This window comes from Tursiops truncatus, chromosome 7, assembly GCF_011762595.2.
Source record: "Tursiops truncatus isolate mTurTru1 chromosome 7, mTurTru1.mat.Y, whole genome shotgun sequence".
Classification (NCBI taxonomy): Eukaryota; Metazoa; Chordata; class Mammalia; order Artiodactyla; family Delphinidae; genus Tursiops; species Tursiops truncatus.
In genome coordinates this window covers 39141346-39167878 of record NC_047040.1, presented here as the reverse complement: position 1 = coordinate 39167878, position 26533 = coordinate 39141346, and the positions used below count along the sequence as shown (strand labels likewise).

The following is a 26533-nucleotide window of genomic DNA, read 5'->3' as shown; positions in this document are numbered from 1 at the left end:
ATCTTAATCCTTCAGTACCAAGTCTAGTATCAAAGAAGGCCTATATTATGGAAGGGGTGTTTTGTCATTTTATCCCCGGAGAAATCTCCTCACAGGCAATTTTTGATGTATTATGTATAGTACCTAGGGAATTAATCAATACTTCTAAGAAATATAGTTGTTAATAATAACATAGTTAAGCACCAACATTGCCAGATAATTAGGAGGCAGGCTTCTGCCCACTCTACATTTCCAAGACAATTAGCCTTTGAGGTTATTACTGACTTGGGCTGAAACAGCAATCTAGTGATTTCACGACCTGGAGGGGTGCTGGACAAGGAAGAAATAATTCTCCTTACTAGTAGCTTGTCTGGCTTTCTAAGATGCTGTGCTGTAGGAATCTCTTTTAAAACTAAATATTTAATGGAAATATCAACATAGCCAGTCCTTTTCCCTCTTCAAATGTCCTTGGCTTGAATGTCTAACTTCACTGAACACAAACACCTGCTCCTAAAGAAGCTTTCAGAGGTTCTACTTCCAATGTTAGTATTTTGACAATTCCATGTAACAGTTACACAAACTATATGCAATATTGGGGAGTGGTCATTTGTGCCTGGGATGCACAGAAAAACTAGAGAGTCATACTTATTACGTTAGGCAACCTGATGAAGAAGATGAAATCAGAAGAAACTTAATATATGAGCATTTGGATGAACTCACCTGCAAAAACTTTAGTCTTGCAAGGAAGTCATTCACATAGCTCCCAAGTGGTTTGAGGCTTGGGTATGATTTACCCATCCACATTCCTGGAATTTTGACATTCAGAATGCTGCTAACCACTTCCTCAAGATCTGTAGACATCACTACAAGCCCCTGAAACGCATTTAACCATTGTTTAACACAACTGTATTCTAGGTTATGAATAATTTTATAATTGTATTTGTTTACAATTATGATTAGTTGAGTCATATAGCAAAAAGAGAAAAGATACTTTCTTTTGCTCACAAGTTGTGGAGTCTTTGAATTATTCCTTAGAAAAATATTAACAATTGTAATCTAATCAAACTTTAATGGAAAATTTCTTTTCTTGAAATATAATTGATATACAACATTAGTTTTAGATGTATGACATAATGATTCAATATTTGTATATACTGTGAAGTGATCATCACAGTAGGTCTAGTTAACATCCATCACCATACATAGTTACAGCATTTTGTGTGTGTGATGAGAACTTTTAAGATCTACTCTTTTAGCAACTTTCAAATGTGCAATACACTATTATTAACTATAGTCACCAAGCTGTACATTACATTTCCATAACTTATTTATTTTGTAATTGAAACCTTTTGACCCCCTTTACCCATTTTTTCTACCCTGGAAGATCTCAACACTTGGCTTCTCACTAGCTATTAAATCACAGCCTAACTTTGACTTAGTTTACTTGTCCATTAAATGGACAACTAATATATCTCTGTCCTGCTTTCTTAAAAGGATAGTGATAAATATAAAATGAGGAAAATGATACAAAGTGCCTTGAAAGGTTAAGACATCCTGGATTGCAACTATGAAGTCTAATTGATCTTATCCCATTTTGAAATGTAAAATAGATCATTTCATTTCATTGCTTAAAACCCTCTGAAGGGTTTTTTACTTTTACACTTTACCTTTACACTTTAGAATAAAATTGAAGATCCTAAGAGATGGTAACACTTTGAGGCCCTTGAAAATTTTATTTGATCCTGCAATTGGGCCAGTTGCCATCATCATTTCTGTTTTCTTCATAGTTGACAATATAATTCCAACTAACATATGGAAAAGATTTTAGAGAAAATTTAATGGATTAAACATCCACATTTCATTTGCCTCCTTCCCCAAACCCTGAAACAACAGTAAAGGAATTTATTTGTTAGAAGCACAAGCCTAGGGACTTCCCTGGCAGTCCAGTGGTTAAGATTCTGCACTTCCACTGCAGGGGGCGTGGGTTCGATCCCTGGTCAGGGAACTAAGATCCTGCATGCCACACGGCGTGGCTTAAAAAAAAAAAAAAAAAAAAAAAAATCCTACAAGTGCAGGAAAAATAGGAAAAGGCAAGGCAATATTGGGAGCTAGAAAGCATGTGGACTGTTGGTAGTTGACTTAGTAGTCAGGAGAAACTGGCAGACGGGAAAGGTAAGAATCGACTAGATATACACTAGGATACTCAAAGTATCAATATTTGGAACTGATGGCCCTAGCTGAAAGGGAGGAGAGGAGGGTGGTGCTAAATGAAGATTGTTGAAATCTGGCTTAAAAAATAGATTCCTGGGTCTTCTCCCACAAAACTGTACCTAATTCACCTTGAATGAAACCTGGAAAGGAAAATGAAGACATCCCTACAGTGGAGGGGATGCCAGGCTCAGGTGGGGTCAGAATTCCCATACTGAAATCAGGAATTAAGTGAATTCATGTGTATTGGTTGCTGAGCTCCCTGAGGCCTGTTTCCCCTTTTATCTCCCAGAATGCGGAAAGCCAGGCCTTCATCTTCCAGGAAGGATACAGGGAGGACCAGGTTAAGGAGAAACACAAGACACTGAATACTTCTTAGACAAACAGCCCAGCCAGATTATACCACAGCCAGCCGGGCAGACTCCTCTCTCCATAATAACTCATATCCAACCACTCTTCTCCACCTCCACTGCTACAAGAAACCAACTCAGCTGGACTACTGCAATCACATAATTGGGTTCTGCCTGTGCTCTTGTTTCCCTACAATCCTTTCTGCAGCGGTCAGAGCAAACTTTAAAAATATAAAATAGATCATTTCATTTCATCACTTAAATCCCTCTGAAGGCCTCCCTTTACCTTTACACTTCAGGATAATATTGAAGATCCTAACCTTGGCCAAGGCCATCATGAAGCCCGTGCCTTCCTCTCTCCGTCCTACCATTTCCCTCGTGCTCACTCTACTCTAGACAAGCCAGCTTTCCCTACCGTGCTCCTGGACCATGCCAAGCTGGTTTTCTCAGGGCCTTCGTGCTGGCTGGGCCCTCTGCCCAAACGTTCCATGGCTTGTCCCTCCCATCAGGTCTCTCTCTTCAGAGCGGCCTGACCCCAAATGACTGAGTTTCCCACACATCATTCTCTACATCCTTATCCCATTTTATTTTTTTCCACTGAACTTACCAATGACTGAAAAAAATAAATTTATTTGTTCATTTTTTAATTGTTTGTCTCCCTAAGAAATAAGCTCTATGAGAGCAGAAGCTTTGTCTTACTCCTTAACATTTTATGCCTTCTTAGCATATGTTCTATCCAACAAACGATCGCTATATGTACCACATTCTATACTCATTTACACATTTATTAACTGTCAGCCCCAGAATTCGATACACTTTTTAAGGGTGGGGATTTTTTTTTTCTATCTCCGGAACCAAGAACAGTGCTTTCACGGAAGCTGTGCCCAATAAATATTTGCTGAGTAAATGAATGATATGTTTATTTCAATGATTTTTCCTTGCTGTACTTCCCCTTACCTTGATTGCTTTCTGGATGTTAATGCATGATTCTCTTATGGTCTGCAGCAACTTATTGAACCGTCCCATCTCTTGGACAAGCACCGTGTTCATGCTCTGAGTGTAAGTGGTTGGGTATCTCCTCATTGCAGACTCCACATTGAAGTTGTTTGGAAGTTTACCCAAGATGTCACCAGCGACCTCATATACTACTTCATCCGATGATTTTGCACCAGACTCTGCTGAACGAGACTGGAAAGAATCCAAACTACGAATCAGAAATCCTCATAAAAAAAAAAGAAATCCTCATAAAAATCTAAGAATTGCTGGATAGGAAATCTCCTAAAGTAAACTTTATAAGAATGAGTACTATTAAAAAAAAAAAAAAAAAAAAAAAAAAAAAGAATGAGTACTATTGATACTTTGCTATTTTGACTATGATTCTTCTCCCCACGAGATTTATTGAAGTGATGATAACAGGCATGGGAATGGAGTTTCAGGAGAAAAGCAATTGGTAGAAGGTAGAAGGTCATGTACAATGTTCAGAGGCAAAAGAGGGTCTGGAGGAAGCAAACAAGCTGCACATTGTGCTGCCCGGGGGTCAGGGGAAGAGCAGATGATACAGACAGAGGGAGAAAAAGCGTTCATGTTGGGGGTGGTGGTGGTCAAGTGATGACGGGCATCAAAGCCCAGGAGGACAAAATCTGGTTTTTGCTTTCGCCACAAAATATATAACTCTGGTGCCTAGTGGTTGCCAAAAGCAGAGATAGAGTTTTTTTTCCTTGAACCAAGAGGACAAAGAAAATAAGCTCATCTCCTCTAAGCAGTTGGAAGAGTTATGGCGATAAGGCAGACTTTAGGGATTCACACTGGAAGCAAGGAAGGGGAATTTCATTTCAATTTTTATTTTTTATGTTTATAGTGACACCATGCAAATGAATCTATATTTTCTGGGAAAACCCTTTAAATCCTCAGAATAAATGAATGTGTGTGTGTGTGTGTGTGTGTGTTGAGAGAGAACAAGCACTATTAGAATATAAATGAATATATCTCATACTTTTCCAGTCCATGGGAATTGTGTTTAGTGTTATTTCAGATTTTATATTTTCTAGTGTCTATATTGGCTCTATTCTATAAATATTGACTGTTACTTCTACTTAAGTTTCTAGTGAGATTTTTAATGCTACCTAACACATTCCTATGAAGTTGTGCAATAAAAAAATTAAATGTTGGTAAGTGTTAATTACATGCTAGCAAAAAAAGGGATATGCCAATATAGTAATCTTTTATCATGATCCCCAAACATTAGGTTTACAACTAAGTATATAAAACAAATTACAGAGAACAAAGAAGGTAATGAACGTTTGGCCCATCTACTGAAATATCTATTTCCATTGCATTTAAAGAATCATATGCTGATTTCTATTTGTATTTTGATGTGCATACAATATACTATAAACTCAACCATTCCTATTTTCTAACAAGAGCTGTGCCTCCACTGAAACCCCCCCCCCCAAAAAAAGAATCTCAGCCCTATAGCCCTTCAAAAATGTAAGAAAAATAATTTAGTAACACAAACATTCCTATACCTATTTCTCACACACCAAAATCACATAACTGGGGGGTTTGTTTTAAAAGTAATATCCAACTGATATTGAGAATTAAGAGCAAAAGGGTGTTATTTATTTGTAATTATATAACTTAGCTTTTTTCCTTTTTACCACTTTTCCTTAGAGTTTTCACAAACACCGTTTGAAATCTAATGGTCGTTGCCCTTTTATTAAACAAATAAAGATAAATGGGATCCATTTTCAAGAAGACATCGTGGAATTTAGCCTTTCCATTTCTAGTTTCACAATATTTTAGGTTGAAACGATTTTCTTATTCAAAAGAGAGTCTGGCACACTATAAAACTCTTAGAGGAAAACACAGGCAGAACACTCTATGACATAAATCACAGCAAGATCCTTTTGACCCACCTCCTAGAGTAATAAAATAAAAACAAAAATAAATAAATGGGACCTAATGAAACGTAAAAGCTTTTGCACAGCAAAGGAAACCATAAACAAGACGAAAAGACAACCCTCAGAATGGGAGAAAAGATTTGCAAATGAAGCAACTGACAAAGGATTCATCTCCAAAATTTACAAGCAGTTCATGCAGCTCAATAGCCAAAAAACAAAAAACCCAATCCAACAATGGGCAGAAGACCTAAACAGACATTCTCCAAAGAAGATATACATATAAAGCACAAACTAACACATCACTGTAAAGCAATTATACTGCAATAAAGATGTTAAAAAAAAAAGAAGATATACAGGTTGGCAACAAACACATGAAAGGATGCTCAACATCACTAATCATTAGAGAAATGCAAATCAAAACCACAATGAGGTATCACCTCACACCAGTCAGAATGGCCATCATCAAAAAGTCTACACACAATAAATGCTGGAGAGGGTGTGGAGAAAAGGGCATATACCCTGAGAAAACCATAATTCAAAAAGAGTCATGTACCACAATGTTCACTGCAGCTCTATTTACAATAGCCAGGACATGGAAGCAACCTAAGGGTCCATCAACAGATGAATGGATAAAGATGTGGCACATATATATAATGGAATATTACTCAGCCATAAAAAGAAACGAAATTGAGTTATTTGTAGTGAGGTGGATGGACATAGAGTCTGTCATACAGAGTGAAGTAAGTCAGAAAGAGAAAAACAAATACCGTATGCTAACACACATATATGGAACCTAAAAAAAAAGAAAAATGGTTCTGAAGAACCTAGGGGCAGGAAAGGAATAAAGATGCCGACATAGAGAATGGACCTGGGCTTCCCTGGTGGCCCAGTGGTTGAGAGTCTGCCTGCCGGTGCAGGGGACACGGGTTCGTGTCCTGGTCTGGGAAGATCCAACATGCTGCAGAGCGGCTGGGCCCGTGAGCCATGGCTGCTAAGCCTGCGCCTCCGGAGCCTGTGCTCCGCAACGGGAGAGGCCACAACAGTGAGAGGCCCGCGTACCGCAAAAAAAAAAAAAAAGGAGAATGGACCTGAAGACACAGGGAGGGGGAAGGGTAAGCTGGGACAAAGTGAGAGAGTGGCATGGACATATATACACTACCAAATGTAAAATAGATAGCTAGTGGGAAGCAGCCACATAGCACAGGGAGATCAGCTCTGTGCTTTGTGACCACCTACGGGGGTGGGATAGGTAGGGTGAGAGGGAGACGCAAGAGGGATGAGCTATGGGGATATATGTATATGTATAGCTGATTCACTTTGTTATAAAGCAGAAACTAACACACCATTGTAAAGCAATTATACTCCAATAAAGATTTTTTTTTTTTTTTTTAAAGAGAGTCTGGCAGTTAAGTGTAAGCAAAAGAGCTCTGCAGAAGTAACATTCTCAGCTCCAATACTGGCTCCTGTCATTTCAAAAGATATTTTGGTTAAATACACAAGGTAAAGGTCTTGCCATCGTGACCTTGCTCTCCGACCTGCAGTTCTGGTCTATCTCATTGCCTCTGAATTGTGGTCAATCCCGATGTAGAATCACTGAACTCCTGCTTACCCATTACTATAACTGTACTTGCCAATCTGAGTTGGAGGATATTGAAAGAGGTTGTTTAATTACATACTGAGAAGATACCCCAAGTGTATTTAAACTTATTTGCTTGGCTCTGAGTCATTTTCTGTTGGACTGAGCCCACTGCTTCATGTGGTACAGCCCATCAGGTTTAAATAAAGCCAAAAGACACTATAAATCTCCTGCTGTCAGACTGTTGTGTACTTCAGGCACTGATGTTCCTAACAATCTACTTATTCATGTCTGTATATATGCTTTCACGCTCAGGCAACAACTGATTTTAATGGTATTAACGTGTAAAATGGACATAAAAAATAATCTTTGTCCTTTCTGCCTTATGAGTAAATGTCATCTTACAGTAGACCAGAGGTAGAAGTTCCATGAACTCTTCCATCAGTGACAGCACACTATTTCATCCTCCTAATCTGGAGGATGAAACCTCCAGGAGGATGAACCCGCCCCCGACTCCCAACCCAGCATCTCTGGTTATCTGCCTTCTAGGTCCTATCCCATGTTTAGAATCTAGAAAGGATATCACATAGTGGTTCAGAACACAAATTCTGGAGCCAAACTAGTGGGAGTCAGACTGCTTGGCTTTGAGTGCTGGCTTGAAATTGTACTAGCTGACCTTGAGTAAATGACTTAATCTTTCTGTGTCTGAGTCTTTTAGCTGTAAAATGGGAATAATTAGCACCCTCACTTCATAGGACTGTCGTAAGCATCACACTGTTATACATAAAGCATTCAGAACAGTGCTCCCATACAGTAAGCACTATAAAATTATTAACTATTATTTGTATTAATCTGAGATTCCATAAAAATAAAAAAGACCAGCTCGAAATCAGTTTTGGGGATAATTTGCTTGACTGAATAAACATCCTGAACTTACTAAAATTTCATTCAATCACTAAAGGAACTCACCATTTGGACTAATTTGCTTTCAAAAATAAAAAAAAAACCAAGCATATCTTCTAATGGGAGAACAATACAAGGAAGATCTCTAAATAGACAAGCAAGATTAAATATCTTTCATTCAAATGTACTGACTCGTGCCCAGGGCATGCTGAAATCTGGTGCCTTGGAAGGTCATTCTCCGACATGCCCTTACATTTATGCTCTCACCAGTGGAGCCGCATGTCTAAGAGTCAAAGGTTCTCCTAAACCTTTTAATTTATTTTGTACTTACTATTATATTCCTTAAATATTATGTAATCTGATAAAATATTGATGTGAAAGAAACTATTTCTATGTAAACTAGGTTAAATGTTCTAGAACATTTGATAAAGATAAGTCATTTAAAAATGTTGAATAGGTAAGAGAGAAAATAAAATAGGCAGAATTCTAGATGGATTCTGGTGTTAAACTGCTTCCAGGTATCTTTGAAATTCTTCTTCCACTTTAAAGGAAGTAAAAAAGGATAATGTATTAGGGCATGATTTAAGCAAGAAAGGCAAAATGGAACTCATAGCAGCAGAATGATATCAAAGAATACTCAAAGAATATTATTCAAAGAACTCTTGGGAGCAGAATGATACTCAAAGATTCTTCCCAAATCAAAAGACTGACGAAAACAAAACCCACACATTCATTTACTTTATGTTTAAACCCATTTTTAAGTTACGTATTTTTTTTCTTTTCCTTAAAGTGGTTCTCCACTTGAAGAGATGGAATTCTGTGCCTGGGCCTCTACCGTGTTGTCTCATGCTGCTTGGGGAGCATCCTTTCCAGCCTCAGAAGCCAGTTCCTGCACAGATCACACACCTGTGTGAGAAGAATGTTATCAAACAGCAGTTGAGTTTCTGACTGATCTTTAGTGATATCTGCATTGGCATTCATCCCAAAGATTTCCGGAGCTGGGGTCAGCGGCAGTGTCTTTGTGTATTCGATGTAGCTTTTGTGCTGCAAAGATGAGTAACAAGGAATCAGGAGGTTAGAAATCAGGAAATCAGGTTAGAATTATAGAAATCTAATTATCCTGTAGAGCTTGCTCACTGAAAAGAGATAATTTTTAATACTCAAGTTACTGAGTGGATGAGCCTGTGAACCTGGACACTGAATGCTTTCATTTTCTTTCAACCTGGGCCAAAGTGTTAAAAAAAAAAAAAAAAAAAGATATGGACACATTTAGAGAGAGAAAAAAATGTCCCATTCAACTGGAATGGATCTGAAAATGGAGAGAGGAATATCCTGGCTGCTTCATTTAGAAATTCTTCCTGAGAAATCTTTCTGTGCTGCATTTGCTGATGACTGTTCTTAGTTTATCACGATATTTTTTTTTCCGCTTTAGTCTGATATTTCTGTTTACTCTTATTGTGATAAATCCACGTAATTCAGAAAAGTGAAAATCATCTGAGATTTTCATGAGATAACCACCATTAATATGGTAAATCTTTTTATATATATGCAGACACGTTTTATATTTTATTTATGTGAATTTCTATCAAAATTCCATACTTTTCCTGATGCTCATATAATCATATGCAAACATTCATATATTGGGTTGGCCAAAAAGTCTGTTCATAAGACATTACAGAAAAATCCGAACGAACTTTTTGGCCAGCCCAATACACGTACGGTAGCGGGGAGATTGGTCACTGGTGGTTTTTCGACATGGGTCATGTTACATAACCTGACTTCATCTTTGGCTATCTTCTGACTTACCAAATCATCACTGGAGATCTTGTTACCATGACTCCCTGTGTTGACTTGCCCCACCCAGTCAGTGACCTGGGCTCTGGGATTGATTTTTCTCTTCATCTATTAGTGTCTGCCCTCAGCTAGAATCCATCCTAGTGGATGATGGGGTCATGGTTATGTGCCTCTGTTGCCTGTGGCTGTGTTTTTAACTTTCAACGTGTGCCCTTTTGACTTCTGGGAATAAAATGAGAACCAATTTAATTGTGCTAGCAGTCCCTAGAAGTCTACTGTGTGATAATCTGAAGGCAGATACCACATCTTCTACTAGACAGGACTGGAAAAAGTAGCAGAAGAGAACCTTGGTCTTGTGAAGCAGGTGTGATGCTCTGTCCCTTTCTACCTGTGGGATCTTGGGCAAGTCATTTAACTTTAGTGAACTTACTTTCTCACTTGTGAAAGGGAAAGAAAGAATAATAACTCAAATGTTAATTAGATGCTCCAGTGGGATAATTACATGTAACTGCTTTGTAAATAAGCATGATCTAAATGTTAACTATTATCGTTAATACGATTTTGTAACCCCTTCTCATGTGTATTTCCATTTTAATTAGGGACCGTGCCTTTTTTCCCAAAGCACTGAATTCACAATAATAGGATTTCGGGTCACTGAGGAAGCCATTCTTGGGTGAGGAACATTTCTGATAGTCTTCACATTACAGCAAATAGGAAACCACTAACTCCATCTTTGTATGGGATTTGCTCTGTCCCTATAGGACTGAAGAAAGTACACGCAACGGTTAACAAAAAACAAGGCTTCTTTTTTAAAAAAAAAATCACCTTTTTCTATATCAGAGGAATTCCACATTTTACTGCTTTTAGTTTTCTTGAAGAGCATATGTACTTACATCACCAGAAGGAGGCACAAAATAGATGCCACTGGAGTCGAATTTATACTGCGGATTCTGAACTAATTCCGTGTTGAAGAATTTCTTTAAGATGCTGCGCAGCGTGCGCCGGTCCCAGTCGTCAGTCACGCGGCCGCCGTAATTGCACTCGCCCGTCATGTACTGCAGGGCGTCGTAGGGCAGTTCCTAGAGTAGAGGTCAAGTCGCTCAACCAGTCAAGACTTAGCAGTGGCACATCATACAGGATCGTGTTTCTTGTTTGCTCATGTTATTTAAACAGTTTACGGAAAGTTTGCATCAACACAATTTCCCTTTATGTACTTCCCGGCTAATTTCCTGTAATTTTCCCCAGGGTCTCTCTCTCCTTCTGTGATTTGTCATTTCCATCAGTGCAAAGAATAGAAATCCTCTATTAACTTGTGAATTCACCTCTATTCAACCAACATTAATGGACCACCTACTATATGCCTGATGCAAAATTAGTTAGACCATAATCCCATCCCTGAAAATCCTGCACTGTTGAATGACATTCAAAACCAATCCAATATAATTCCGAGATAATCAGTGTTCATTTCCTTCACCACCTCTTTATATCTGTATATGTTTGACAGTTAGAATCACACTATATATACAATTTTGCATATAATTTTTCACCAAATCTCATATTATGAGGTATTTTTTACTGTTTCACGAAATACTCTTTGAAAATAGTTTTTAATAACTATCTTCTAATATTGAAGATTTCAGTTGCTCCTAATTTTCTACTTTGTTAAATTGTTTCATTAAATATACATCCCTTAAAATTGCTAATGATTCTTTAGTCTAGATTCCTGAAAGGGAAATAACACTGTCAAAGGAAAGAAGTTTATAAAAAGCAATTGACTAATGTCACCAAACTGCTTTCCTGAAAGGGTGTAGTAATTGTAGGAATCAGTTTTAAAATCTCTGCTAATTTGATTGACCAAAGGTAATTAATATTGCGTTAATTTGCATTTTCTAGAATACTAATGAAATTTATGATCTTTTCATATGTTTAAAAACATTTGTTCTTCTGTGAGCTAGCCTACCTATTTTTTTCAATTAGTTTTTAAAATTTTTTAAATTTTCATTTATTTATTTATTTTTGGCTGTGTTGGGTCTTCGTTTCTGCGCGAGGGCTTTCTCTGGTTGCGGCAAGCGGGGGCCACTCTTCATGGCTGTGCGCGGGCCTCTCACTATCGCGGCCTCTCTTGTTGCGGAGCACAGGCTCCAGACATGCAGGCTTAGTAGTTGTGGCTCACGGGCCTACTTGCTCCGCAGCATGTGGGATCTTCCCAGACCAGGGCTCGAACCTGTGTCCCCTGAATTGGCAGGCAGACTCTCAACCACTGCACCACCAGGGAAGCCCTCAATTAAAGTTTTAATAGTTTTATTTGTATAAGCTCTTTTATAAATCTACCTTTATCAAATTTCTTGAAATATTTTTCCTGTAGGTTTGCCTTTTTATTATATTCTCTAGTACATAGAATTTCTAAGTGTTTATGAATGCAAAAGAATTGATTTTTCATATTGCGATTTTATTTATCCTAAGCATAAATACTTACACAGCCACCAGTAATATAGAGAATTCTCTCACTGCTCACAACAAAACTGAGTATTATCATTTAGGGAAAAAAAAAGATAATTAAACAATAAAATTGTTTTTAATTTTTGGGGATATAATTCACATATTATATTAGTTTCAGGGGTACAAATAATGATTTGATATTTGTATATACTGATCACCACAGTAAGTCTATTTAACATCCATCACCATAATCACAATTTTTTTGTGTGTTGAGAACTTTCAAGATCTGTTTTCTTTAGCCACTTTCAAATATGCAATATAGTATTAACTACAGTCATCATGCTGGACATTACATATCTTAATTTTATTTTACTTATTTATTTATTTTTTTGATATTGACATTTAAAAAACGTTTATTCACCACTTATATTTCTTATTGTTAAATTATCTACTTTATTCTTTTATGTGTTTTCCTCATATGAATGCTTTTATTTTTTTTCATTATTAAAAGCTCTTTATAAAGATACCGAATCAGTTTGTCAGAAAAATTTTAGGTATTTTCTCCAATTTTCATTTGTCTTTTATTTTTATGGTGTTTGTTTTTGGTATTTTAATATAGCAATGTTTTAAAATGTTCTCTACTAAAATATAGCAATCTCTTCACTTTAGGATTTTTTCACCATTTTTGTGCTATAAATGCCCTCTGGCAGTTATCTGCTAAAAGTTGAAGTGTATATACCCTACATCTCAGTGATCCCACTTAGAGGAATCTCTTCAGTAAAAAACAATAGCACTTGGGAAGAATAGGTGGTAGTGATTAGACAGAAGGAATTTATTGAATTCGGGCTTGGGAATTAAGAGACTTGTTACTTGGTAGAATTGGAAGTGAAGGCAGTGAATTTAGGAGAACAGCTCAGTGACCAAGACGTGGTGGAGAAACAAGCAGAACCAGGAGGGAGAACAACGGCATGGTGTTGAGGGGAGTTTGCAGATGCAGGCAGTGCTCGGGTTTGCCTTGTTGACAGGTCCCCACCTCATAAAACTGAAATATAGTAAGAAAACTCCTGTGTGAATTAAATAGTATATCAGCATGAGCTGGGCCCTGGGAGGGCTTTGTGAGGCAGACATAAGATGAGATCTGGAGGGGAGGAGTTTGGCTTATGTTTAAAGGGTTAAACCTGCCAACATTCCCCTGAGAGCTGATGGGTAAACTTGTTTCTCTCAGTAGCTTGATCACAACCAGGGCCAATCAAACTGGGGAATGCATTCTCCCAGGCGCCCAGGTCCATCGGCTGAGGTCGCAGAAAGAGTAGCAGCTCGCTGCTGGGATTTCCTCTCTGTTCTGTTGTTATAAGAGGGTTGAGACCACAGGCCAGGAGAGAGTGCAGAAGTCGGCAACTATATGCAAGGTTATATATGAAGTTATTCACTTTAACATTACTTATTAGTAAGAAATAAAAAGGAAATAAAATCCTCATAGTCAAAAGTGGGAAATGCTGTGTATGCAGCCATTAAAACAAAGATCTGTATCTATTTTGGAAGTTGTCCACAACATATGTGAGTGAGAAAAGCAAGCTGAAAATGACATACAGATGTAATTATGTTTTTGAGGAAAATGTGTGCGTATATTGTATATATGTGTATATATAACTATTTGTGCATAGGAAAAAGTTTGGACAGGCCCTCCTAAGCTGTGAAATTGACTGCTTTGGGGGTGAACTTAGGGTGAGAGTGAGGGGGTGAGCCTTTCTCTCACACACAATCACACACACACAACCCTCCCAAAGGGAATTACCCATTTGCCAAGTACATTATATACATCCACTTGTATTTTCTTCTGTTACAGTTTACTTTTTCTTATTTATGTTTTTTAAATTAAAATATATAAAGAACTCATATAGCTCAATAACAAAAACCAAAAAATCTGATTAAAAAATGGGCAGAGGGGCTTCCCTGGTGGTGCAGTGGTTAAGAATCTGCCTGCCATAGCAGGGGACACGGGTTCGAGCCCTGGTCCGGGAAGATCCCACATGCCGTGAAGCAACTAAGCCCGTGCGCCACAACTACTGAGCCTGAGCTCTAGAGCCTGCGAGCCACAACTACTGAGCCCGCGTGCCACAACTACTGAAGCCTGCACGCCTAGAGCCCGTGCTCTGCAACAAGAGAAGCCACCGCAATGAGAAGCCCGTGCACTGCAACGAAGAGTAGGCCCCACTCGACACAACTAGAGAAAGCCTGCGTGCAGCAACAAAGACCCAATGCAGCCAAAAATAAATAGGTAAAATAAATTTATATTAAAAAAAATGGGCAGAGGATCTGGATAGATATTTTTCCAAAGAAGACATACAGACAGCCAATAGACACATGAAAAGATGCTCAACATCATTAATCACCAGAAAAATGCAAATCAAAACTATGATGGGATGTCACTTCACACCTGTCAGAATGGCTATTATCAAAAAGACAAGAAATAATACATATGTTGGTGAGGATGTGGAGAAAAAGGAGCCCTTGTGTACTGTTGGAGGGAACGTAAATTGGTGCAGCCACTATGGAAAACAGTATGGAGTTTCCTCAAAAAACAAAATTAAAAACAAAACTACCGTATGACCCAGCAATTCCACTTCTGGGTATTTATTCAAAGAAAATGAAAATACTAATTTGAAAGGCTATATACATCCCTATGTTCATTGCAGCATTATTTACAATAGCTAAGACATGGAAGCAATGTAAGTGTCCACTGATGGATGAATGGATAAAGACGTGGACTATATGTGGAATACACAATACTATTCAGCCATGAAAAGAATGAAATCTTGCCATTTGTGACAACATGAATGGATCTTGAGGGTATTATGCTAAGTGAAATAAATCAGACAAAGACAAATACTGTGTGATTTCACTTAAATGTGGAATCTAAAAACACAAAACAAATGAACAAACAAAACAAAACTTATAGATACAGAGAACAGATTGATGGTTGCCAGAGGGGTGGTGAGTTGCCGGGAGGGCAAAATGGGTGAAAGAGATTAAGATGCACAAATTTCCAGTTATAAAATAAATAAGTCATGGGGATGTAAGTACAGCATGGTGACATTAGTCAATAATACTGTGGCACGAATTTGAAAGTTGCTAAGAAAGTAAATCTTAAAACTTCTCATCACAAGAAAAACAATTTTTTTTTAACTCTACGGTGACAGATGACTAGAAGTATTGTGGTGATCATTTTGCAGTATATACAAATGTTGAATCATGTTGTATACCTGAGACCAATGTAATGTTGTAGGTCAATTATACTTCAATAAAAAAGAACAAAGTTTTGATTGCTGAAGGATTACATTCGATTTAGTATCAAAGGGAACTGTGAATCCCATTCCACAAAGAATCTCTCTGTATTTCTTGATGGGTTATACGTCATGCATGAGTAGCAGTTTTGTGCAGTTTGCTATATGATCACTGTGCTGGAGGAACGGGAAGTACTGCTCAATTGTCATTTAATAGAAGGAACCAGTTCGGTCAGTCCCACGCGTCATGAAAAGATTCTCTGTAGCATTTGCCAGGATGGACAATTCCTGATACTCCATAGTTACTCAGCGTGCTCACTCCCCCTTTTTCTCTGGCTGTTTGGTCTGCATTTTCCATTTCTCCTGTCCTCTCTCCTACCATTGATATTGGGTGCTCACCAGCAGCCAGGCTTTAGTTCGTTTTTACGCTACAAGGCCTCCCTTTTAAATCTCAGGTGTTCTCAGGCTTCTCCTTACACATTAACAATTCACAATTCTCTATTTGTGCTCACTCTTTTCTCTCGGGCTTTATATCTATACGCCAAAAGCCTACCAGATACCATCGATATCTACACCTAGGCACCCCAGATGTATCAAATGTACAAGACTGAATTATTTATCCACTCATCCACCCCCATTCCACTAACCCACCTGCTATATACCCATTAATTCCTGATACCTATTCCCTGTCTGGATTAATGAGTGGTGGTAGGACCACCAACTGAGACCCCAAAACTAACATTAACAGACTTCTCCCTCTCCCTTTACCATTTACTATCTAGGTCATTTCAATCCCTGTTCCTACATATCTATTATATCTCTTCCATGTTCCCCATCCTAGCCCAGATGCTTTAGTTTAAACTCATATCATCTCTTGCCTGGGTTATAACTAATACAGGAGACCATTAGTTTTCTAGGGCTGCTGATAGATGGCTTAAAACAACAGAAATTTATTGTTGAAGAAGTCTGAAATCAAGGTGTTGGCAGGGCCACACTCCCTCCACATCTTCTAGGAGGATCCTTCCTTGTCTCTTCCAGCTTCCATAGCCCCAGGTGTTCCTTGGTTTGTCACAGCATAACTCCAATTGCTGCCTCTGTTTTCACATGGCTGTCTTCTCTGTGTATCCAAATTTCCCTCTTTTCATAATGATACCAGTCATGTTCTATTGAGGACTCACCCTACTCCAGTATGACCTCATCTTAGTTTAACTGATTATATCTGCAACAACTCCATTCCCAAGTAAGTTCACATTCTGAGGTAGAATGGATTAGAACTTCAACATATTTTTGGGGGGTCGACACAATTCAACCCATATCATCTTAAACTGGCGTGTCATCTAAATCCCTCTAATGTGCTCTCCACTCTGTTGCTAGAGTGGTCTTTCTAAAATGCAAATACTCTCCTAAAAGCAGACCAATAACAATATAATAATCCCAAATCAGCATGGCATACAAGGATGTTCCAAATCATTTATACTTAACCAAACCTTTTCACTTATTGGTACTTTTTTTTAACCTTTTTATTGCTGCTTCTTTACACCATCCACCTGAAAACCTTCTATTCATTGTTTGAGTCCCAAGCAACTGCTCCTCTGTGGAACCTTCCCTAATCACATCCAGCGAGTTGCTTACCTCCTTGTTTGTGTTCAGATCTTTAAAAAGCTAGGGTGACCAAATAAACTACTGTCTAAACTGTAACACTTTGAGAGTGAACGTGGGCACTAAAGATAATTAGTATTATGGAATTTTAGAGTACTATATATATATATATATAAAAAATAGTATATATATAGTATATAACTATTTTTATATTGGCAGACCTGTAATTAGTTTTATTCAAACATTGCTTTTAAAATAAGATAATTACTTAAAATAAGAAATTGAAGCAAAAATTTTATAATGATTAAGAGTTTAAGCAGAATAACTTTTCTTAGTGTATATTCATGTACTTTAACTTCTTAGACATCTCTGTCTCTCAAATAACGTCTCCGATGTTTTCCCGAAGAATGTACTTTTCAATATGGTCTCACTGTTTTTTTAATTTTTAAAGTAAAATTGTCTATAATGTTTTGCAAAGTTTCATTTTATGGTTACTAAATTTTAAATTGCTGACACTTTTAATTGACTCCACTACATACTATAATATTTTAAATTAGAATATACTCTACAGGTTTGTGAACAAATTGCTAATTAAAGGAGCTCCTCATTCTTTTTGTTTGTATTCAAAAGTGTAATTATTTTAGCTCAAATACTTCCACATGCATTGTTTCATTATAGCTTTTGCCTCCATTCTTAGTATGTTTTAAAAATAAATATTATTACAAGAAAGAAATTCATCAAATCTATGCTTCTTTTGAATGTTTCACCAAATTTTAATGCTGCAAAATCAAAGGCCTTCTCAACTCACTTCATTTTAGTACAGAATACAAATTTGTCCAAAGAAACACAGAAGACCAGACAAATGTTCTTCACCTAAGTTTAGATATGTCATTTGAGCTCTCAATATTTATTTTGTTTTTTCCTTTGTTTTTATAGAGAGAGGATTCAATGACTTCCTGTTTGTAAGCCTTTCTTTAAAAAAATCACAATTCACTAAAAGTTTCAAAAAACAAAGGTTTTTTTGATACTCCATTGATTGATTTAAAGATTTCCAACTAATTTTGAACAAAATTCTATCAAAATTTAGAGGATTTGCTTTCGAAAAAGTTCCATATCCTTTTAGGACACTTGTACTGATTTACCAAGCAGTTCTTCAAAAGTTCAAACGTGTTAAAATCCATCTGATAGATAAGCAGCAAACAGAGAAAGAGAGAGAGAGAGAGAGAGACAGTACATGCATGTGTGTGCACGTGCACAAGCGATGGCGAGAGAGAGAGAAAGGAGAGAGGGGTGGGGAGAGGGAGAGAGAGAACTACAGGGGATGGAATGTGGTTGATGTGATGACATTACATTGTGGGACTTCTTCCCAGAATCTATACCTCAGGTTAACACCAATGGCTTACGTAGTTTGTTTGATCGGGGCAAACGGCCCAAACTCTGGAATAAAACTACAGTAACATTTCCTTAAAAATAAAGTCATGCTCCAGAACGGAGGGAAATCAGTCTGTTTTTTGTTTTTTTTTTTTTCACTTTGGAGACTGATTGATGTTTATGTGTCAAAATAAATGATAAAATACAGGTTCCTAATAGACAAACTGACATCCTAACTACCTACTATGGCAGTTATAATATTCTGTTATAATAAAGTCCTACTTAATAAGCTTTTGGGAACTATCCTCCTATTCATTTTGTAAAAAAAGAAATTAATCAGAAGTCCCTGCTCACTGTACAAACACAACGTGATAAACAGCACAACAGGTAATGTCCTTGCTGTGAGCTTTATGGTACCTCATACTGGTTCAGGAACATGTGGAGTTGCTGTACGCTGATTCTTAGGTCAGTCTCGTTGAACTCATAGGGAATATTCCACCCCAGGGGTCCAAACTTCCGTCTCTCTTGTACCAAAGCATGAAAGAAACAGAGACCATATAGTAACTTCTTGAATTCCTCCTGTAATGAGAAGAAATGGTGTAACATCATCATTTCTTCCCCTAATAATGCATTATGCTTATCATATTTTAAAATGAAAGTAATTAATTCCTTTTGCTTCTCAATATATCCATGTCAAAGTAAAACTAAAACAGAATTAACTGTTTCTACCGGCTATTTAGGCTATGCCTATGTGTATACATGTTCAGTTGACACACATAGCTTCTCCGTACACCAGGTTTTTGGAAAGTATAGTAAGCCTGTCTAATTTAACATTACCTTAGAGGATTTGGGGGGTTTCAACTTAAGCATCATGAGGCAAGGAGTATGAATTCCAGTGTTTGGTCCCAGATCACCATGGAGAAATTTCAAAGGAGATAGTTCAAACCAATTAAGAAGCTCTACAAGCACTTTTGGGTTGAAATTTTGGGCAGCCTCATGGCTTTTCTGGTTGCTTTTAGGTAAGAGAAGTCCTATAGTCACTGTCAACTGCAAAGCCAGCCTTGATTCAGAAATCAGAAAGTATGATGCAATATATTAATCATTTGTACCCTCCACAAGGAGGATATAAAAATGGTCAAAATAGAGCTTGAGAGAGGATTTTATTGTTTTTGCTTTTTTTTTGTTTTTTGTTTTTTTCGGTACGTAGGCCTCTCACTGTTGTGGCCTCTCCCGTTGCGGAGCACAGGCTCTGGACGCGCAGGCTCAGCAGCCATGGCTCACGGGCCCAGCCACTCCACGGCATGTGGGATCTTCCCGGACCCGGGCACGAACCCGTGTCCCCTGCATCGGCAGGCAGACTCCCAACCACTGCACCACCAGGGAAGCCTGAGAGAGGATTTGTGAAGAGGTTTCCTTGGAGAGAAGAGCTGCTGTGCTGGGAGTCCCTTTGTCCTCACCTCCAAGGGAAAGGGGAGTGTGGGGTCCAAGATACTGAGAAGGAACTAATGGGGTCCCTTGGGGAGTTGATACTCATGCCCTGAAGCTGGGATGGAGTGGGACAGTGCAAAACTCATGCCTGGAAGAGTAGAGCAGTCTATGGTCTCGGGTCGTGGACTATGGGAGGGAAATCAGTAGCCTTCCCCCAGATGATGGGCCAATCTGGCGTGAATCCCAAGGAGCAGACAGGGAGCTGGGCTAGGAATGTCAGCCAGTGGTCATTTTAATGGTTTCCTATTCAAGAGGACTTGTGTCACAGAGTAAGGAACCCCAACAGTAAGAGCCTGTATGAAATGAAGCCTGGAGAACCAAAAGCTGAGGGGAATCAGGAACAGCCAGCTGAAGGGGAGGCACTGCCACGGGTGATGGGGTCACAGAGAAGTCCAGCACGGGAGCCGAAGGAGAACCCATGAGAGACCTCACAAGGCAAAAAAGTCAGCTTTAAATCCCCGCCAAGTCCAAAGAGCTCCAGGCAATAGCAGCCCAGAAGAGGAACCTCTGCCCCTCCTGACTCACCCCTGCACACGCCCTGAACTGAGCACTCAGTATCAGCAGCTATCATGTGCAGGAGTAGTTACAAAAAGAAAGGTGGGGCTTCCCTGGTGGCACAGTGGTTGAGAGTCCGCCTGCCGATGCAGGGGACACGGGTTCGTGCCCCGGTCCGGGAAGATCCCACATGCCGCGGAGCGGCTGGGCCCATGAGCCATGGCTGCTGAGCCTGCGCGTCCGGAGCCTGTGCTCCGCAACGGGAGAGGCCACAACAGTGAGAGGCCCGCATACCACAAAAAAAAAAAAGAAAGGTGGCCCAACAACACATGAAAAGATGCTCAACATCACTAATTATTAGAGAAATGCAAATCAGAACCACAATGCGCTGTTATCACCTCACACCATCAGAATGGCTATCATCAGAAAGACAACAAATAACAAATGCTGGAGAGGGTGTGAAGAAAAGGGAACCCTTGTACACTGTTGGTGGAGATGTAAATTGGTGCAGCCACTGCAGAAAACAGTATAGAGGTTCCTTAAAAAACTAAAAATAGAGCTACCATATGATCTAGCAATTCTACTTCCTGGGTATATATCCAGAAGAAAATGAAAATTCTAATTCAAAAATATACATGCACCCCAATGTTCACAGCAGCCCTAGTTACAATAGCCAAGACATGGAAACAACCCAAGCGTCCATCAACATATGATTGGTTTAAGAAGATATGGTGTATATATACAATGGAATATTACTCAGCCATAAAAAAAGAATGAAATATTGCCATTTGCAGCAACATGGATGGACCTAGAGAATATTCTACTTAGTGAAATAAGTTAGACAGAGAAAGACAAATACTATACGATATCACTTACATGTGGAATCTAAAAAAAATAAAACAAATGAATCTATATACAAAACAGAAACAGATTCACAGACAGAAAACAAACTAATGGCTACCAAATGGGAGAGGGAGGAAGGGACAAATTAGGAGTGTGGGATTAACAGATACAAACTATTAAACATAAAATAGATAAGCAGTGAGGATTTACTATATAGCACAAGGAATTACATTCATTATCTTGTAATACCCTACAATGGACTATAATCTGAAAAAAAAATAACTTAATCACTTCGCTTTACACCTGAAACTAACACAGTATTATAAATGAATTTCAATTAAAAACAAGGAAAGATGACAACTCCATTCTCTTTCCCTAGTGGCATGAAGCCCACCAACTATAGGCCCGAGGCAAAGTGCTAGAGAGTTGAAACCTATGTTTTGAATAAAAGTTGAAATATTGATTAATATATTGTGTTGCACTTTCTGATTTCTGAATCAAGACTGGCTTTGCAGTTTAAAATGACTATAGGTCATTTTATTACCTGACACTAACCAGGAAAGCCATGAGACTGCCCAGAGTTTTATTCAAGGGCAGGGGGGAAAGTTTCCCCCATGGAATAAAATTGAAAGGGAGAGTGTGAAACAAGAGGAAAGTAGCATAAGTTTGACCACAAAGGTGGGAGAAGCAAAGTTAAACACGCTGTGCTAATTCTGCAACTCTTCTCGATATATTAGAGAATTGAGCAAATCAGTAACATGTGTTGATGACGTGCAAATATGGAATGAGGAAAAGCAGGAAAGAACCCTGGGTAGAGGGACTGAAATTGAAGGTATTGCTAGGAACTCGTTACTTCTAAAACATGTATATGAGGTGTGTGCATGGACTTGTTTGCACGTACTATATGTGTGTATACAGATTTGCATATGTGTATTTGTGAGTACATGGAATATTTCCAAGTTCTCTCTAAAAGGACTCGAACCACGGACAATAAATGCTACTTGTTTGGCACCCAAATCTTGGTCTCTAATACCATTCCCCATGAAACAGGAACCAGGGCTGTTCAGAAAAATGGCTGGTTCCAGGACTGGGATACAGATAAGCCTGGAGCAGCTTTTGCCAGAAAGAGGAATAATAATAATAATAATAATGGGACCTATAACAAGTACAAAACGAGCTCCCTCTGACCAATTCTGGGACAACTTGAGCAAAAGACTTAAGAATAGTAATGAATTATAAATCATTGGAAAAAATGCAAGGAATTCATGAGTCCACACCAATAAAAGATAAATAAATGGAATGCAAGGGAGGGCTGCTGCTGACAATAGCACGCCAAGTGTCAAATGTGGAGGGAGTGCTGGAGTTGGAATCACCAGCGGAAATAAGTGGGTCAAGCAAGAATCATCACTGGCTACTAAATCTGTGTCCCAGGTAGATTCTGATGAGGAACAGGCTATTTGCATGGTCCAAAATGTCTCCTCACAGACTGATTATTAGTTGCAAGGGGCAAAGCAGTTATTATACATGAAGAAATCAAACCACGCTTCATCTGGGGGATCAAAATCAGTAACAAAATCAGTAACATCAGTGAGGGATAAATGGGCACCGTGCACCTCCCAGTATGATACTCGAGTACGTGACTTCACCCATGTCGTATTGTGGCTCAGAATGCATAACTTGAACCTAATATCGAGGAAATATCAAGCAAGCCCAAAGTGAGAAATGTTCTATTAAAAACAACGTGGTGGGTGGGGGTGAATTCTTCAGAAATGTCAGTGCCATCAAAGACAAAGAAAGGGGCTTCCCTGGTGGCGCAGTGGTTGAGAATCTGCCTGCCAATGCAGGGGACACAGGTTCGAGTCCTGGTCTGGGAAGATCCCACATGCCGCGGAGCAACTAGGCCCGTGAGCCACAACTACTGAGCCTGTGCGTCTGGAGCTTGTGCTCCGCAACAAGAGAGGCCGCGACGGTGAGAGGCCCGCGCACCGCGATGAAGAGTAGCCCCCGGTCGCCACAACTAGAGAAAGCCCTCGCACACAAACGAAGACCCAACACAGCCAAAAATAAATAAATAAACAAATAAATAAAATGAAAAAAAGACAAAGAAAGGCTGAGGCAATGGTCCAGATTAAAGGAAGCAAAGAGGCATGGTGACTAAATGTGATACTAACCCTGGATCCATCCCATGGTGAACAGGGAAAATGCTCCAAAGGACATCACTGTATCAATTGACACATTTGGGACACAAATACAAATTTGGGTATATTAGATCCAATAGTGTATACTTGCTAAATTTACTAAAATAATAACTGTAATGGGATAAGATAATATCTCTATTCTTAAGAAATATACACTGAAGGACTTATCTAGGAATAAAGGGCAGTGACATATCTAACTTACCTGCAGATGGTCATGTTAACAGGAGACAAATATAAGTAAAGGGCATAGGACTGTTCTTTGTACTACTTTTATATTTGCAACTTTTCTGTGAGTTTAAAATTATTTCCAAATAAAAAGTTAAAACCAAAGGATTATGGTGTACTGCTTTGGCATTTGAGATTTTGGTTTGGGGTTGGATTTTGGTTCATAAACGCCTGGACTTCCAATCTGTGTGACTACTAATGGAAAGCCCTCTGGATCTGGATGAAAGGGAGTAAATTTTTGCAAAAGGGCTTCTGTCCAGTCACCAGGTGCAGAAATGCCCTCACCAGCTACCTGGGGGTAACCTGCTCTCTCTGGGCCAAATCATGCAAAAGTTTGTCATACAGCAGGTCTTAGATGCTTAGGATAAGGTTTGACTTAATTTTAAATACAGGTCCCCCCCCTTTTTTTTTTTTTTAGTATCCCAGACTTTTGTTTAATGAAAGTACTTCTTTATTCTTAATACTTTCTTTTGATGTGTACTTAAAACACATCCCAACATCAAGAGTGTGAGCTTTTTAACAGCAAAAACTTACCAAGGTTCATAACCCCTCTTAAAAAGAAACTATTCCATTTTTAATTATGGCAAAACACTGTGAAACAATTTTAGGTCACAAACATTCACACACAGAATTCTAATCATGAAAGCAGTGGGTGGCTTCCCTGCTTGCCTGGTGATGCTAAAAAAAAAAAAAAGACCCTTATGAGCCCATCAATCAGGGAGTAAAATCCTTTTGGCTCTCATTACAGTTATATGGAGGAAATATTTTTATGTGTTAATTTAAAGATATGGCTCCACATAGCAAAGGGCTCAGTTAATATCCTGAAACAAGATTCTCCAACCTTGCAGATTTGTACTGGGAATGGCTCACGGCTGACTTTCTAAACAGAAAGCTGCATAATTAATGACACTCCACTAGATCTCAGCTGAGCAGGAATGAGGCTGGTGGTGAAATAAAATAAAATATTAATAAAACTGACTTCAGTACAGTCAATAATCAGTAATCAAAACCAACAGTGCAGGAGGCCTATTTAATTTGCAGTTTTACTCAGCACACACATCCAGGATCACTGCAGGCCACTTGAATTGCTTTACGGGGCAGAGGTAGCAAGACCTAACCATTACTAACATTCTTTTTGCAGCTGCCAAAGAACTCAGGGTCAGAGATTGGGTCCATGAGGTATGATCGAATGATATTAGCCCGTAAACCTTTCGGTGCTTCATTGGTCATTTTCACTCCATTCTGCAGTACAGACACAGGGAAATTTGGAGATGGGTAACTTGTCAGCCAAATTCGGAAATCTGGATGTGTTGTTTCTGCGCTTAACTCCTGCAACAAAAGAAACCAGATCCAAAAGGGTCATAAAATGCAAGGAAAATCTCAATCACGTGTGCATGGGATGGGCTGGAAGTGGGAGGAAGTATCTTTACAAAATAGGGCTTATTGCTGCAGTTTAAGGCAAAGGCCTTAAAAACTGATTCTGCCAGGGAAGCGACATACTTCATTGGGAAGGCCCAGAGTTGCTGTCCCTCTCCCTGTTAACAATTAAATCACATGACTGTAAAGTTTACAAAGGCATTACATAATTCAGATTGGGCCGCGATAAAGACTAAGACATTCCAAAGAGTCTTGTATCTTCACTGATGTTGCTGAAATATTTATAGAAACACTTTTCTGCCCCAGAGCCAGATTAAGAATGACGCCTTCTTGCTGTAGCCAGGTTGTGAGAATAAGCAACACACTCAGATAAATTCATATTAAACCAAGTAGGGATGAAACAAAAAAGAGCATTTTGAAAGGGAAGAAGAACTGGTATATCCTGAAGCACTAAACCATATCACCATTAGCGCCACTTGTTTACGGGGATAGTCAGGCCTGCACTGTGGAGGATGACAGAACGCTCATCTATGACTGTCGTGAAGGCTATATTGGGCCTTGGAATAATTACCATGGGTCTTTCCCTCTCTCCTGTTCTGCCCCACTCCCTACTGCTAACTCCTCCAACTGTCCATGTCAGTGGTATCTATGTTTTTTTAATTGCAAATTTTTAACAGTAAAATAATTTTTGAGCACTCAACTGGTGAAGGGGTGGGTGGGGGAATTGGAAGGATGCTTAAGGCACCTACATTTTTTAATAAATGGTGAAGGTACCATTTTTCCTCCTACTAGCTGCCCTATGCCCAGTGACTTAGGTAGCATAACTCATGGGACTTTGGGCCAAGTTCACCATCCACTGGGGACAGCTCTTCCCTCTTGGATGACTCTCTAATGGGCATACGATACAATTCAACAGGTCATGAGAACAGCCTAGAGACAGAGGAACCGTGAGGAAACAGGCACAAATACAAAGTCTCGAATATAAGGCCCGAAGCTTGAGAAGATGTTAGTAAGGCAAAAAATATTAAAGAATAGTTTTGCAGATAGAAATAACATCTATCATGGAAGCCTACATTCTTGAGAAAGTGTGCTCTCCCAATGAAAGTGAAAGAAGGTCAAATGACTAGAGCACGGAAGTCAAGATGGGAAGTGGCCAGAGACGAAACCCGAGAGGCAGGCGAAAGTCAAATGAAGAAGCCATGATGGGGGCATGAACTTTGTCTTCATGCAGTGGGAAGCCATTGAAAGGCTTTATTCGTTCACCAGCTCAGGAAAGATTTATTGATTATGTCCCATGAGCCAGGCACTCTTCAAGGTGCCAGAGGTAAACCGGAGAATAAAACAGCACTTACATTTTAGTGGGAGATACAGACAAAACAAAATGGTGACAAGTGGCATAAAGGAAAATATAGTCTGCTCCTTAAAGTGTCAGGTGGATGTCTGGATAGTGCAAGTTATATCAATTTAGTAGCTCGAGGGACTCTGAAGAGAGGGCTAGAGTCAC

General features: G+C 38.9%; 1 protein-coding gene across 1 annotated transcript in view; it reads right to left on the bottom strand.

The window, feature by feature from the left end:
• Positions 1-26533, bottom strand: part of DNAH7 (dynein axonemal heavy chain 7) — a 243722-nt gene that overhangs the window by 13409 nt on the left and 203780 nt on the right. Inside the window, exons 56-61 of the mRNA XM_019939243.3 lie at positions 24781-24981; positions 18821-18982; positions 10604-10789; positions 8823-8960; positions 3495-3725; positions 700-852 (exon numbers count right to left, since the gene is read on the bottom strand). Coding sequence (XP_019794802.2) covers positions 700-852; positions 3495-3725; positions 8823-8960; positions 10604-10789; positions 18821-18982; positions 24781-24981 — 1071 coding nt within the window. The remainder of the gene's footprint in view (positions 1-699; positions 853-3494; positions 3726-8822; positions 8961-10603; positions 10790-18820; positions 18983-24780; positions 24982-26533) is intronic.